This window comes from Theobroma cacao, chromosome 5 (genome assembly GCF_053813885.1).
Source record: "Theobroma cacao isolate CCN51 chromosome 5, ASM5381388v1, whole genome shotgun sequence".
Lineage (NCBI taxonomy): Eukaryota > Viridiplantae > Streptophyta > Magnoliopsida > Malvales > Malvaceae > Theobroma > Theobroma cacao.
In genome coordinates, this window is record NC_142643.1 from 9,667,027 (window position 1) to 9,683,572 (window position 16,546).

Sequence of the window (16,546 nt, forward strand, 5' to 3'; positions counted from 1 at the left end):
TAAGGGGTTTATTTATAGGCAAATAATCTCTTATCTCGATAGAATTTACAAGATAAAAATAATACTAAGGGAGAAGATGGATGGATTAAATCCTAATATTCATCCAATCTAATTTACATTCAAATTTAGATATACATAGTATAAATGGATATTTATAAAAATATTCATAACACTCTCCTTTGAATATCCATTGTATTAAGAATATGCCTCGTTAAAACCTTACAAAGAAAAAACCTCGTGGAAAAAAATCTTAGTGAAGAAAAAAGAGTGCATAATTCTTTTCAAGAATACGCTTTTAAAATACTGCTTCATTAAAAACTTTATCAAGAAAAATCCAATTGGAAAAACTTTGATGAAGGAAAAGAGTACAGTGCATATTTTACTCCCCTAATGATTGCATTATTTAATATCTTTAAAATGGAGCATTCCGATCTTTTGTATCAACTTTTTGAATGTTGCAATAGAAAGAGCTTTAGTAAAAAATCTGTTAGATTATCACTTAAACGAATTTGGTGAACACTAATATCACCATTTTCTTGGAGATCATGAGTGAAGAAGAATTTTGGCGAAATATGTTTTGTTCGATCGCTTTTAATATATCCTTTCTTTAACTGTGCTATGCACGCAGTATTATCTTCATATAACATTGTTGAAATTTCTTTCTTAGTTGACGAGCCCACATGTTTCTCAAATATATTGAGTTATAGATCTTAACTAGACACATTTACGACTTGTATCATGAGTTGCTAAAATTTCTGCATGGTTAGAAGAAATAACAACTATAGTTTGTTTTACAAAACACTATGAAATAGTTGTACCTCCATATGTGAATAAGTAACTTGTCTGGTATCGAGTTTTGTGTGGATCAGATAAATATCCTGCATCTATATAACTAGTTTAATATGATTTTAATGCATTTAAATAATATAAGCCCATATCAATTATTCTTTAGAGATATCGAAGTATATGTTTAATTCTATTCTAATATCTTCGAGTTGGAGAAGAACTATATCTTGCTAATAAGTTCACAGCAAATTATATATCAAGTCGTGTATTACTAGCAAGATACATTAATGCTTTAATTGCATTAAGATATAATACTTTAGGATCAAGAAGTTCTTCATTATCCTCACTAGGTTGAAAATGGTCTTTTTTCACCTCTAATGACCTTATAACCATTGATGAACTCAATAGATGCGTTTTGTCCATATAAAATCATTTTAACACCTTTGCTATATAATTAGATTGATGGACAAAAAATTTATTTGTCAAGTGTTCAATATGAAGACCCAAACAAAACTCTGATTTCCTCAGGTCTTTCATCTCAAATTCTCTCTTTAAGTAATCAACGGCTTTTGATAACTCTTTAAAAATTTCAATAATGTTTAGGTCATCAACATGAATAGTAATTATCGCAAATTCATATATGAATCTTTTTATAAAAACACATGGGCATATAAGATCATTTTTATAGCCTTTTTTTTAACAAATATTTTCTAAGATGATTATGCCACATGAGTTCAGATTATTTTAATTCATATAAAGATTTATTTAATTTGATCAAATAAATTTTTCGAGAATTCAAACTTTGTGCTTTATGCAACTTGAATCCTTTTAAGATTTTTATATAAATATCGATATTAAATGAGCTATATAAATAGGATGTAGCTACATTCATTAGACGTATTTCAATTTTCTCATATATCGCTATACTAGTTATTATAAAATTATAATTGCATCCATTACAGAGAATATATCTTTTCATATTCAATACCAGATCTTTGGATAAAATCTTGTGTGACAAGCCGTGCTTTATATCTCATAATCTCATTTTTCTTATTTAGTATTCGCACAAATATCCATTTATGTCTCATTGGTTTTACGCAATTTGATGTACAGACTACAAGTCCAAAAACTTCATGTTTTGCAAGTGAATTCAATTCCACTTTAATTGCGTCTTTCCACATTGACCAATCATATCTATATCTACATTCTTCATAGATGTAGGTTCAAGATCCTTATTTTCTTTCATAATGTTACGCTATATATTATATACAAAAATATCATCGATGTTTATTTCATTTCAATTCCATCTTTTCCCATCATCACATAATTTATTGAAATCTCTTCATTTTCAATGATTTTATATATATGAATTTCTTCTCAAATTTTTAATCAATTATGTCAGGGGTCTCTTCTAGAGTTTCTATATCTTCTTTCTGACCATCTTGAATATTTTCTCCTTTTCTTTTTGAGTATTTTATTTTTGGAACCGATTGATCTCCATGCTTCTAGTGTGCCTTGTCCTATATGGACATCAATGCTAATAGGAGCATTTGCAGTTAGTATATAAGATTTGGTTGTTCTCTTTAGGTCTATAAAGAAGTCTGACAATTAATTTACTATATTTTATAAAAGAATTATCTTTTGAACTTCTTGCTGACATTGGTTTGTACGATGATCAAAATTAGATAATGATAATGTATCCCAAGATATTTCTTTTTCCAATTACTTATTTTCTCCCTTTAATGTTGGAAAAATTTATTCATCCAAATGACAATCAACAAACTTTACCATGAATAAATCTCTTATTGATAATTCTAAATATTTAATTACAAATGGAGATTTGTATCCAACATATATTCCTAACCTCCATTGAGGATTCATCTTTGTGCATTGTGGTGGAGCAATTGAAACATATGCACACACCCAAAAATTCTTAGATGGGAAATATTTGGTTTCTGACTATAAATCAATTGTATAAGGGAGAATTTATAATAACTCGTTTGGCCTAATGCATATAAATGTTGCTGCATTCAAAATGGCATGCCCCCAAATAGAAATTGAGAGTTTAAATTTCATAAATAATAGCCTTGCAATCAGTTGGAAATGATTCTGTTAGATCGTTTTGTGTATGAACATGAGTAACAGATTGTTCAACATTTATTCTAATTGACATGCAATATTTATTAAAAGCTTGATACGTAAATATACCAACATTGTCAAGACAAATTGTCTTGATTGCATAATCAGAAAATTGTACTCGCAAACGAATTATTTATGCAAGTAATCTTGTAAATGCCAAATTGCGAGTTAATAATAAGCACACATGTGACCATCATGTTGATGTATCGATTAAAACCATAAAATATCTAAATGATTCACATAATGGATGTATGGGTCCACATATATCACCTTGAATATATTCCAAAAATGTGGAGAATTCAGTCCTAACTTTGATTGGTGATAACCTTATAATTTATTTACCTTGATAGCAAGCAGCACATGAGTATTTCATTAGATTGAAAAATCTTTTGATTTTTCAATGAATGATCATATTAATTTTCAATAATTTTTTTTAACATCCTTATTAATCTGGGATGGTCCAACGGTCATGCCAAACAGTAAAATCCTGGTTTACCATGAGTTTCAATTAGTCTAATATTTGTGTAGTTTAGTTTAGAGAACAAAACGAGTAATTTTTTTTCAACACACACCTCTTACTTGAGATAATAAATGTAATATAAAAGTATTAAGTATCTCTTTAATTCATTGTCTCAATAAAATATCTATTCAGATGGATATCTTTAAAACTTAATAAATCTCTTTGAGACTTCAGAGAAAATAATATATCCTTTATTATAAACTTTATTCCTGAAGATAGTAACATATTAGCTTTTTCGGAGCCTTCGATTAATCTTATACTATTAGATACTGTATTGACATTGGTTTTTTCTGTTATCAAGTGAGAAAAATATTTCTTATTTTTAAATATAGTGTGCGTTGTAGCAATGTTTACTGGATATATATTTACATCATAGATCTTGGATACAACAAAATGAATATCCATATTTTTCTTCAATAAAAAAATATATATACAATAAGAAACTTACGAGTTAACATAAAAGAACATTAAATATAGAATTAAAACACATAATAAGAACATATTATTTTAATATAATGAGAACATTTAAAAACTTTTTTATAATAGAGTTACACTAAAATATACCAACCGAACTATTAAGAAATTTTATTCTTGGATATTTCTATTACTAATCAAATGATCAATTCTTCTTTCAGGGTGGACAAGAAAATCAGCAATTGATATTTCCATTATCAATCATATGATCAATTCTTTTTCAGGGTAGACAAGAAAATCAACAACATATCAACTTGGCCATGGTTAAAATCATCACAATATATTTTAGCTTTCAACGATGCTTGATAAAATACAAGACGTGTAGGTATGTAACCAATAATCTTTCATGCCACATTGATGACAAGACATGTTTTATATTCATTTTATTCTGTCCATTTTTGTCTTTTCATTATTCATTAACTTCTTGTGGGTTAAAAGTATTCATTCACTTCTAGGTTATCCACTTTTGATGGGTTGTTTATTTTTAGTGGGTTAATCGGTTAAGGCATCCTTCCACTTTTGATAGTAAAATTATCTATCCACTTATGGTGATAAAATTATTCTTAGATTTTGATGGTAAAATTAGTCATTCACTTTTCATGGTAAAATTATTCTTAAAATTGAAATAGTGATAGTGTAAATTTTTATAGCGATAATAATTATTAAATGATGTTACATTCACTTCAAGGGATGGATGGATTCATGACTATGATCATAATTATTAAATGTTGTTGCATTCACTTCAGGAAATGGATAGATTTATAATTTTTTTATTAGTATCTCGTTTGTTGCATTAACTTCAGGGAATAAACATTCATGATTTTTCATTAATAGCTATATAATAGCAAATTCACTTTCCAATGAAGGAACAAAATATAATATATAATATATGATAACATAAGGTTGATTTTTAAGGAATGAAAACACTAAAAAGATATCAAGTCACTTACCTGATTTGCTACAATTAGAAATTAAAGATCAACCATTGAAATCTTTTTAAAGCTTGGAGATGATGAAAACAAAATAGCACTAACACTTACTTGATTTGCTAAAACCAGAGAGCAAAACCCAATCATTGAAATCATTTTGAAGCTTGAAGATGATGAAAACAAAATAATTCAAAAACTTGAAAAGATCAGAGGATCGTACTGATAACGTGTTATGAAAATATAACTAGAAAGAACAACTATAAGAGAAAATAAGAGAAAGTATGTAGAGGGAGAGAAAAGATCTTATAGAAGTGTATTTACAAATGAAATGAGGGGCCTATTTATAGGTAAATAACCCTTTATCTCGATAGAATTTATAACATAAAGATAATACTAAGAGATTAGGTGGATTGATTAAATTCTAATATTCATCCAATCTAATTTACATCCAAATCTAGATATACATAGTGTAAATGGATATTCACAAAAATATTCATAACATTCTTCAAAATAATAAAGAATAAATGTGTTTTCAGCTAAACTTCATTGGTTTTTGTATTTATGTTGGAAATTATTATTACTCCACTACTTAGGATCTAGGTACTTTGTTTTTCTTTGGAATAATTTATTTTTATTTTTTCCAAATTTTCTTTCTTTAAAAGTTCTTTATGTTTTCGCATTATTTCGTATTATTCGAGTTAAATTCGCTTAGTTTTTTATACATAAGACTTAAGTGTCGCACAAATCTTATCTAAAATTCTAAGCTTGTGACAAGTTGCCCAAATAGTCAATTCAAGCGATTCAAGCTATTTGCTTGAGAGTTTTTGTTCTATGGAATAATATACTTTTATTTTTCCTAAATTCTTTTTCTTTAAAAGTTCTTTACATTTCCCCATTATTTTGCATTGTTGGAGTTAAGCTTGTTTAGTTTTTCATGCATATAATTTAAGCGCCATGCAGATCTTAGTTAAAGTTTCAAGTTCGTAACAGGTGCTGAGCAATTTAAGCTATTTGCTTGGAATCTATGTGCTTTGTTTTTCTCTAAGAATAATATACTTTTATTTTTCCCCAAAATCTCTTTCTTCAAAAGTTTTCATATTATTTTACAATATTTGAGTTAAGCTTACTTAGACATTCATACACAAGACTTAAGCGTCACAAGGATCTTAACTAAAGTTCCAAGCCCGTAACAGTTTAAAAAGTTCTTAATTATTTAAAAAATATTCAAATAAATATTTATTCTTTTATTCTATCAAACTCTTATACATTTATTTTAAGAAATATAAATTTTATGATTAATAGTTGACTAACTGTTTTTAGTCAAACATCACTTTTCATTTTTACGTCTAAGATTTGACGTTGATGTGAAAAGTGAAAAATATCATATGGCTATGTCATAATGATATATCAATATATCATGTTATCATCCATTATGATATACGAACATATTATTTCAGCACCACATACCATAAAATAATAAGTGACGTTTTGACTAATAACATTTAAGGTAAAATGCCCAAATCCTCATAAATTTTGATCAAAATTATATGGAAGTTTATTAGTTTTTAAATTGAACACCTCACCCAAAAAAATATTTTTTGCTGGACATGTAGGTCCAGTTGTTAGTTAACCGTTAGTATTTCTGTTAACTGGTTAATGTGACAAGGGTAAAAAGATAATATTACCTTTAATTAATTTTTAAAATTACTATTATATAATTTTTTTTATTAATTAAAAAAAAAACCTCCCAAGATGGGGAGCATCGAAGCTCCCTTCCTTTGGGAGCACCAACAGGGGCTCCTCTTTTTTTTAATTTTTTTTTTAAAAAATATAATAATAATTTTTTAAATTAATAAAAAAAGAAACGATATTTAAGTATTTTCTTAATCTTTATTAATAATGTTTATATTTTTGAGATGAAGTGTTTATTTCGAAAACTAATGAACTCGTTTGGAATTTTGATTAAAACTTAGAGGGATTGGGATATTTAACTCTAACATTTAATCAATATCTAACTGTAAAGGTTATTTGTAAAAAATAAAAGTGTAAGAATTTGATTATATGTAATTGAAAAATAAATATTTATTTGAATTATTTTAAATAATTTAGAAGATTTTTAAAAATATTATACTTTTTTATTTTAAAAATTAGCCATAATTAGCTGAAAAAACAAAGTACCATTAAGTCGTTGACAGCAAAAAAAATATCGTAAAGCACAAATTGGAGAAAGCAAGTGCATTACCGTTAGGTCCGTTGCCCATCTCTCTGTCTACCATGGCGCCAACTCGAATGATAGGCAAGTAGATCTTTCCAACTCCATAATTCTATCCTTTTTTTTTTTTCTTTATAGTTGCATTTCCTTTACAATCTCTTATTTTCTTATTTTTGCTGTCTCCCATAAATTAAGCCAGATATCGCAGTCAACTTCACAGGTAACTCTTTCACACATTCCATCAAACAAATAATGCTCCATTCCAATCTTTTGCTTCAATTAATCTTTTTTTCTCTTTCTGTCAATCTGGGTCCTTCTTCTCAACTTGGATGATCATTTTTTCTTGCACAGATGGCATGTTCAAAGGCATTTACAATGGCAAGCAATATCACGTTTCCGATATTGCCACTGTTTTGAGCCGAGCTTGGAACGCTGGGGTCGATCGAATTATCGTGAGTTACCCCATCTCTCATATTTTCTTTGCATTTGACTTATTTTTGTTTCCTAGGAAGCTTAGTTTCTTTACAGAACTTGTGGACCTGAATGATTGAGTTTAAGTTTTGTTTTGTTATCAAATTAATGAAATGGTATTTTCATTGTTTTATGGGACCCTAGATGAATGTAGTTACTTTGGGAACTTTTACAATTAATTTTCAGCATGATATCAAAGCATAGTGAGTTTTAGGTTTGATTTTGTTGTTAATGCATAATTTATAGTAATAGAGTTGATGGTTACAGGTTACTGGTGGTTCCCTTGAGGAGTCGAAGGAAGCTCTTGCTATTGCAGAAACTGATGGTCTGTTGACTCTGTTTTATTTTTATTCATTGCCAATCTCTGCCTTAAAGTTGCTTTTGCTTTAGAATGTGTTTGTTGTGGTTATTTTATCCGTATAAAATCTGTTATTCATCACAGGTAGGCTTTTCTGCACAGTTGGCGTGCACCCAACCAGATGCAAGGTTAGTGTTATTCACGCAAATATTGTTGTCTTTGGTCCTTTTTGTTGCATTTTAAGTACATGTTTAACTGTGTGGTTTCATTGGAGATGTTTGTGTACCTGTCTTCTTTTACGTTTGTTTAGGAGTTTGAAGAGAGTGGTGATCCCGAAAAACATTTTCAAGCTCTTTTGGCATTGGCTAAAGAGGGAATCCAAAAAGGGAAGGTGTGCTTTTACTTTGTTGTTCATAGATTTTTAAATTTGGTTACATCTAAGATTGGTGCATTCCCATTCGAGCCAGCAGATGTGAGATGATGAATTTTAGCATATATTATGCAGTTAGATGTTTGAATTTCAGTTGTTAGTTGCTTTCTGCCCAACATGTGTTGGTTAGACAAGTGAAAGTTAGAGGTCTTGGAGCATGCTAATGCCCTGTTCTCTCTCTCTGCTTCTTCTTCTTTTTTGTCCCAGCCTAATTTCTACATAAGTTCTTTTACATTCAACAGTTTCCCATGCATGTACATAGTATTTTTCTTTGCAAAGATGAATTTTTATAATAGTGTAATTAAGAGTTATCAATTTCATGAATAAAAGAGTTATTTCTGTTTATCAATAGTTTAGGGAAAAATAGAAAAGCCCTCTGAGGTTTGGTAAAAAATGTACTTACTCACTTATTTTGATAAATACCCTCTTACCTCTGTGAGGTTTGGTAGAAAATACACTCACCCTCTGAAAAAGTAACGATATTAATTACTAAGTTAATTTTATACGAAAAGACAAACATACTGTTTGTTAATTATTTATTTCTCTATTTATTTTTATTTTTTTACTACAAAATTGTAAGATTTAGTTAGTTGTGAGATTTAATCAGCTTTAAAGTCATCTTTAATTACTATCATATTAAATCTTAATTCAATTACGCATTATATATTTTAATCTTATCTTTAATTTAATTATAGATTAACTTTGAGATGAATATATTTATTTATTTTTAGTTAAAATAAATTAATTACCATTAATTTGGAGAAAAAGGTTTAGTGGTAAAGAAATTGATTAAAACAAAAAAAAAATGAAAAAAAGGAAGAAAAAAAAGAAATTAACAAAATGATGGCATTTTTAGCATTTAAGGTGAACTTTGAACACATATTAGTTTGACTAATGGAATACTAATGACATCAATACTTTTTCAAGAGGGAGAGTCTTTTTCAAACTAATGGAGGTAAGTTTATATTCCATAAAACCTCATAGATGACAATTATTTTTCCTAGTTGAATTATATATTATTTAGTACATTTAACACAGAATAGAATTGTAATTAAACCTAATTAAAATTTAATTTGATAGTAATTAAAGATAGTTTTAAAACTGATTAAATCTTCAACCAAATTTATAACTAATTAAATCTCATAGTTTTGTAACTAAAAACAAAAAGTCTTGGACAAAAAAAAGAAAAGAGATAAAAGGAAAGCAAAAGAAAAAAAGAAATGGAGAAATAAATAACAAAAGATTATGCTTGTCTTTTCGTTTGAAGTTTACTTGGTAATTGGCACTTAGGGTTTTAGGGGGTAAGTATAGTTTCAGTCAAACTTCAGGGGGGTAAGAGGGTATTTTTCAAAACTAATATGAGGTTAAATGTATTTTCAACAAAACCTTGGAAGGGTTTTTGTATTTTAACCCAATTTATATAGATCTGAGAATGGTTAGTAACCAAACAACAGTCCTCCATTGCATATTTCCTCTTCGATCAGATTGTTAACCTTAGTTGTAATATGGTTAGAAACTATGAGTTTTCCTTAATCTAGGTGGTGGCAATTGGTGAATGTGGATTGGATTACGACAGGCTTCACTTTTGCCCACCAGAAATTCAAAAGAAGTAAGTGGTTGCCGAGAGAAATATTTGTTGAGATTGTTTTCCTTCTTTTCTTGTTAACTATTGCCTTGTTTTCTTCTGCTCTAATGATAAAATATTTGTTACTTATCCATTCTAAAACTAGGTATTTTGAGAAGCAGTTTGAATTAGCTTATGCCACAAAGCTGCCTATGTTTCTGCATATGCGCGCAGCTGCTGGAGATTTCTGTGAAATTTTGGAACAAAACATTAACAAGTGAGATTTCTGGATCTGTCCTACACAAGTGAAAATTGTCAGCTCTTTTACTTAATCTTATTATTTTATCATTTGACTATCTTTTTCATTTTTTTGTCTGTGCTAACCCTGTAAACCATCTTTGTTCAATTTTATGAAATGGATATTAAGCATATAAGTTAATTGGTTCACTTGTAGATGCATAAATGCTGAATTGTGTTGCCTTTTTTTTTTTGTTTTTCAATTTAATAGGTTCACTGGTGGGGTCACCCATTCATTTACTGGTAGTGCTGAGGACCGTGATAAGCTTCTCTCATTCCATAACATGTATATAGGTGAAAATTCAACTTAGACACAGCATCTTTCATGCACTCACCTAACATATCATGTTGCTGGGCTAGCAGTGAGGTGATGTCTGCTGGCTACCCTGTATCTACCAATCAGATCATTTTATGTTCAGGCTGATCACTTTTGAGCACTTACATTTTTTCACTCAGTCGATCAAGTTGATGAAAAATTGATATTTCATATGTACTTGTTTGAAGCTGTCCATTTTTATGGATATACTGAGGTTCGTGGCTAACCTAATGAGTCTTCTCGCTTTGCTTCTATTACAGGCATAAATGGATGCTCCCTGAAGATGGCTGAAAATCTTGATGTCGTGAGGGACATTCCTATTGAAAGAATGATGATTGAGACTGATTCTCCATATTGTGAAATCAAGAGTACTCATGCTGGGATTAAATTTGTGAAATCCTTATGGCCTTCTAAGAAGAAAGAGAAGTATGATCAAGAAAGTCTCGTTAAAGGACGTAATGAACCTTGTTTAGTGCGGTGAGTGAATCTGCTTTTCCATTTGCAGTATCTCAACTTTTAAATCTTTTTTGCACTTTATTTTTTAATAATTTTTTTTCCTGTGGAGAGTGTTCTTAAAATGGAAATCTTGTTTTCATTGTATATTGGAAGCTACTACCATAATCATATCATCTTACAATCAGAAATTGACACAAATATAGCAAATAACATAAAAAAATATAATGCATTGTTTCAGTGTATACTATATAGCTAATGATCATATTTAACTGGTTCATTTGGTCTTTTATAAATGGAGATTTAATTCTGTTCAACACATTTTCTCTTATTTTTTGTTTTATTTTCCTTTTTTTTTTTTGGACTGGGGTGGGGGGGTTGGTTTTTCAGGCAAGTTCTTGAGGTGGTAGCTGGCTATAAAGGTATTAGCATTGATCAGCTGAGTGCGACATTGTACCAAAACACCTGCAGGTAATTCTATTTGCAATTTTAGGAATTTCTTAAATATAATGATGGGTGATTTGGGCACTAGATTAAGTGGTTACTAGTGATCAAACTGCTTAGAAGTTGATAGATTGAGGATTTGACCAATTTGGTTAATAAATTATTCTTTTAGGTAAGTTGTATTGTACAATTTGAGTTGATAATGGATTGGGCTCCCCTCTACATTTTTATCCAGCACTCTTCAATACATGTTTAATCACCATTCACATATGTGTAGTACCTATCTATGAATTGTGGAAGTCATACTTATGAGTGGTGATCAAAGGTGTATTGAAACTAAGGGATTGAGGAAAATAACAGAGGGGAGCCAAACCCATTGATAATGTGCATTTTTTATTGCCATCAGAATCCTTACTAAAACTAAAACTACTTTTTAGTTTAGGGATTTAGTTGTTCTGCTTCATGAGAGAATTTTGTTATGCAGGGTTTTCTTCCCTCATGATTTGGATGCTGCAGCAGATGCTCTTCTTGCTGGTCGGCGTGAAAGTCAATGACAAAGTTTTATGCTATTTAGATCTTTTGTTCCTCCTTTCAATTGAGGAAGCCACAAGTCGAGAGTTTTTAAAATGAATTGAGCTTTAGGCATTGGAATGGAATCCATTGAAGTCACCTGCATACTAGTATTCCATTTTGCTTTTATGTTGATTATTTAATTGCAAAGTTTGGAAATGGGAAATGCTCATGAAGTTCTATCTTCTCATTGTCCATATATCTCTCTATATATTCATGTCATATTCTTCCTTTGCATGTTAGTACAATTCTACACAAATCAGAGTTGGTCTCTCTAAACTGTTGATAACAAACCTAGGAATGGCCCCAGCTGTCCAGTGAACTGCTTGAAAAAGCCAGGTTAATTAGGCTTCAAAAGGTAGCAGAATCTTTGAATTATAGATTGTGCATAATGATAATTGAGAAGGCAAAAATATGTTGATGGTTGTTCAGGGGTTTAACCTAGTTATAGATCAATATCCAAGTTCATAAACCCTAGCATTTATTATCACCATGTTATTCAACATGTTCCAATAGACAAGAAAGAACCAAAGTGGATTTGGCCTGTAATGAATATCATAAACTATTCAATCAAAAGAGAACGGAAACCTACAGGAAATTTGGCTTTTACAATTGCCATAATATGTAAAACTCGTGCCACATGTACTCCAAAACCACAAATAGAGAATCGTCTCCCTTTGCTTGCTCTATGATTATGTGTAATATTTGTAAACAGTTCCGGATCGGAGGAAACCAAATGACTAGTGTGGAATCATAATTTGGAACTAAAAGGTAATATCTCCGCTCAATTTTCCTGATCCTCTTTGCAAAACCATATTTAACCACCTATTCTCTTTGACTAAACTTTCAGGCAGTGACGCTGGAAAGCAATTCACTGCTTTCAAGACTCTCTTTGGTGTTTCTTTCCATTTCCGGTGATGGAGTTCCGGGAGCTCTATCCGCGGCCATATTCAATCGTAAAGGTCGACCTTCCACCTCCTACAAGCATGATTACATAGAAACAGAAATTGAAAAGGTAAATAAACTTCAACCCCAAAGTATTCATGAACCAAGTCTTACCACTCCGTTCATTGCATTTAGAGCAGCCTCAACAGTCTCAGCAGACTCAAAAGAGACGAATCCAAAACCTCGAGATCTTCCTGTATCCCTCTCATAGATGACTTTAGCACTCAACAGGCCTGGTTGACTGGCGAAAGCATCTCTGAGACCTTGAGAGGTGACACCCCAACCGAGGTTTCCTGCATAGATCTTGTAAGGGCTGTCTAAAAAGCTCTTGTAACCTCTCCGTATCTTTGGTCCCATTACTTCCCTCTCACCACCTCTCGGCACCTCTGGGAAGTTCACCTTCACAGTCCGTCCTCCAACTTGCTGTTAGCGGTTAGGGATAAAAGCATTAACATCAGCTTTACTGGCAATTCAAAATGGAATAACCCACGTAAATGGTGCTCTAAAAACCAAAGAAATACACAACAATTCTAGGTAATCTGCATAGAGCTAAAAAAACTTTGTAGGTTCAATCAATGGTTAATGTAGACAGTCAAGAAACTTTATAATTAAACTTACGGATCCATCAAACAGCCTAATTGCTTCTTTAGCATCATCAACGCTGGCCATTGTAACAAAGGCAAATCCCCTGCTTCTATCTGTAACTCGATCATAGACAATCTATCAAACACAATTCAACAAGAAAAGCCATTACCAAAAATGACCAAAAAAATGAAGAAAACTAATAAGATAGCCAAAACCAATTGGGGAACAAGGGGAAGAAAAAACACAAACCTCCACATTAGCAACACGACCAGCCTCATTAAAAATCTCAGATAACTCAGAAGAAGTCATTGAATAGGGCAAGTTCCCAACATACAACCTTCCTTCTTCACCACCAGACTCTGAAATCTTCTCTTCTTCAGCTTCCTCTTGTTGTGGCGGTTCTTCAACGTTTGGACTTTCAGGGTATTCTTCTCCAGGGCTTCGGTCATCTTCAGTAACTAGGAAGCTATCAAAAGAAGCCGCAAAACAGTGCAAACGGGGGAGAGACAGGTGGAGAGAGAAAGGGAGGGAATTGAGGCTTTGGGTTTTGAGGTTGAAGGGTTTTAACTGCTTATGGGTAGGTTTTGAAGGAAGGGAGTGGAGGGATGAAGACAAGAGAGTGGAGAGTTTGTTGTTGCTGAAGAGTGAAGTCGCGGCAGCTGCTACAGTAGCTGCCATGGGGAGAGTTGGAGCTGACATTTTCTGCAAAGAAAAAAAAAGTATGTGCATAATGAATTTTAGGACAGGACTAATGAAAAGATATGGGATATTTCGAGGGGAAGTTAAGAATTGAAAGAGGCAGTGGCTTGCAGCTACGAGATGGATAAGGTTGGGACAGGATTTTTTTTTCCTTCCTTCGTACTTGCTTGGTCTGAAATTTGTATGGATTAATTATATATTTGGTACTTCGACTTACAGCGAAATTGTCGTGTGTTTGCGAAAGCCATGTTATTGTATCTTTAATTCTTAAAATTAAAAAATTGACAAGAGAGGAAAATGGGGTAAAAGGGAGTAGAGGAGGGAGGGATCCTCTATCACTGAGTCGGAACTTAAACCCAATTTCGTATGGTATTAAACTTTGAAAATAAAATTTTAGCAAGTTTATAAATTATGGGCTCTTGTTTCCAAGTTAAAAAAAAATGTTTGATAAGTAGTGGAAGACTTATATTTATATACCAAAAATTTATCTCATTTCTTATTGATATGAGATTCGTTATATTCTATCATACCTAATTATGCAACGTTCTTGTTAGATTGGCTCTTTACCATAGATGAAAGAGACTTTTACACTAGTTTGGATTTACCTTGATCTTTATCTTTATATCTCTCATAGGGTTTCATATTAGTGAAGATCTAAATCTGCTTTGATACCATTTGTCACGGGCTGAACTTAAGCCTAACTTCGTGTGACCTTAAACTCTTAAAATAGAGTTTAAGTAAGCCTATAAATCATGAGCTTACGTTCTCAACTCAAAAGACATGCCTAATAGGTGATGAAAGATCCATGTTTATATACTTAAGATCTATCCCATCTTTTATTGATGTGGGATCCATGACATTCTACCTCACTCAATTATGTAACGCCCCCATTATACTGGCTCTTTACCAGTAGATGAGAAAGACTCTTACACTGGTTTTGGTCTCTACCTTGATCCTTATATCTCACATAGGAGCCCCACATAAGTGAAAATTCAAGTCTGCTTTGATATCAAATGTCAAGGGTCAAAACGTTTTACTCGTAGAGGAAAAAGACTTTTACACTAGTTTGTGTTTACCTTGACCCTTGTATCTCTCATGGGAGCCACACATCAGTGACAATCCAAGTCTGTTTTGTTACCAAATGTCACAGGCTGAAACTTAAGCCTAATCTCATGCGATTTTAAACTTTGAAAATAAAGTTTAAGTAAGCTTATGAATTACAAACCCACGTTCTCTACCAAAAAGATATGCTTGGTAGGTGGTGGAAGGCACCTATTTATATACCCAAAACTCATCATTTCTCTTATTGATGTGGGATTTGTGACACCTTCCCATTCACCCTATCCGCTCAATTTTCTCTCTCTTCCCTTTCCCTCATTCTTTCTCTCCTCTTTCTCTTTGTGTCTTTTTTTTTCATTTTTTATGATTTAATTTTTTAATTTTAAAAATAAAAAAACATATTTTCCTATTTTTATTTTTAATTTTAGAAATCAAAATTTTAAGAAAAAATTAATTTTTTTTTAAATTTTCAAAATAAGATTTAAAAAAAAATTAAAAAATGTAAAATGATCCTAACATTTTTAAATGTGTTTTACATTGTTATTTGTTATTTTTTTAATCATGTCACTCGTTTAACTAAAGATGTCAGATGCTTAACGAAAGTAAATTCAAATATCTAATTGTAAATGTGTAATTAATCCAATTTAAATTATTGACTTTCGATTTACTTCTAGATGAGTTACGCTACCAAGTTTGTCTTGTGTAATGTATGTTTGGAAAAAAGAATGAGAAAGAAAGAAAGAAAGGGAAACAGAAAAGAATAGAAATAAAGAAAATTAGAATGAGAGATTAGTAAGAGCAAAGGATTGCAGCGGGTCACCATGGGAACTACAATGTTGATAGGGGCAAGTACACCGAGGAAAGGAATTGAAAGAATCCATGTGGGGTGGAAAAATAGATAAGATCGCTCTTTATAGCTTTTGCTGGAAACTTACAGAGCAATGTGGAATGAAGGCAACTCAAAGTCTCTTTGGATGAGTTTAAAGTGGTAGTTGTTGATATTTTCTACCTAAGAAATGTAAAGAGTCAAGGATCATGGTATGCATATGTGAGATATAAGGAGGAAAGGGAATTAACAAGGGTCGTATACTTAGCCCATGGAAGGAAAATTAATGGAAGAAGGGTAAAGATAGTGGAGGTTGAAAAACCCAAAAATTTGAAAGGGCCAACAAGGGAAATTGTAGGGAACTTGAAAAAAGATATTGAAAAAGGGTTGAGCAATAGATCTTTTAAAGAAATCTTACTAGCAAATTCACACAAAGTTGTACTAGAGGAAAAAGAGAGAAAAGGGCAGGAAAGGAAAGAAATAGTAAAAGAAAAAGTCAACAGGGTTGATATTAATGAATCTGAGTTAG

General features: G+C 31.2%; 2 protein-coding genes across 2 annotated transcripts; one reads left to right on the forward strand and one right to left on the reverse strand.

Annotated features, from left to right (window-relative positions):
• Nucleotides 1–7,033: 7,033 nt before the first annotated feature.
• Nucleotides 7,034–12,098, forward strand: LOC18598422 (TatD related DNase). The gene is made up of 12 exons (XM_007027940.3): nucleotides 7,034–7,144; nucleotides 7,260–7,280; nucleotides 7,412–7,512; nucleotides 7,799–7,856; nucleotides 7,974–8,017; nucleotides 8,140–8,220; nucleotides 9,798–9,868; nucleotides 9,990–10,100; nucleotides 10,332–10,414; nucleotides 10,697–10,913; nucleotides 11,280–11,360; nucleotides 11,818–12,098. The coding sequence occupies exons 1-12, from the start codon at nucleotides 7,123–7,125 to the stop codon at nucleotides 11,885–11,887; spliced, it is 960 nt and encodes a 319-aa protein (XP_007028002.1). The 5' UTR covers nucleotides 7,034–7,122; the 3' UTR covers nucleotides 11,888–12,098.
• A 269-nt stretch (nucleotides 12,099–12,367) lies between these two features.
• On the reverse strand, nucleotides 12,368–14,299 carry CP33 (chloroplast RNA-binding protein 33). The gene is made up of 4 exons (XM_007027941.3): nucleotides 13,683–14,299; nucleotides 13,467–13,568; nucleotides 12,963–13,271; nucleotides 12,368–12,881 (listed from the first exon to the last, which is right to left on the reverse strand). Exons 1-4 carry the CDS (start codon nucleotides 14,160–14,162, stop codon nucleotides 12,750–12,752), a joined length of 1,023 nt encoding a protein of 340 aa, XP_007028003.1. The 5' UTR covers nucleotides 14,163–14,299; the 3' UTR covers nucleotides 12,368–12,749.
• Between the last annotated feature and the right edge of the window lie 2,247 nt (nucleotides 14,300–16,546).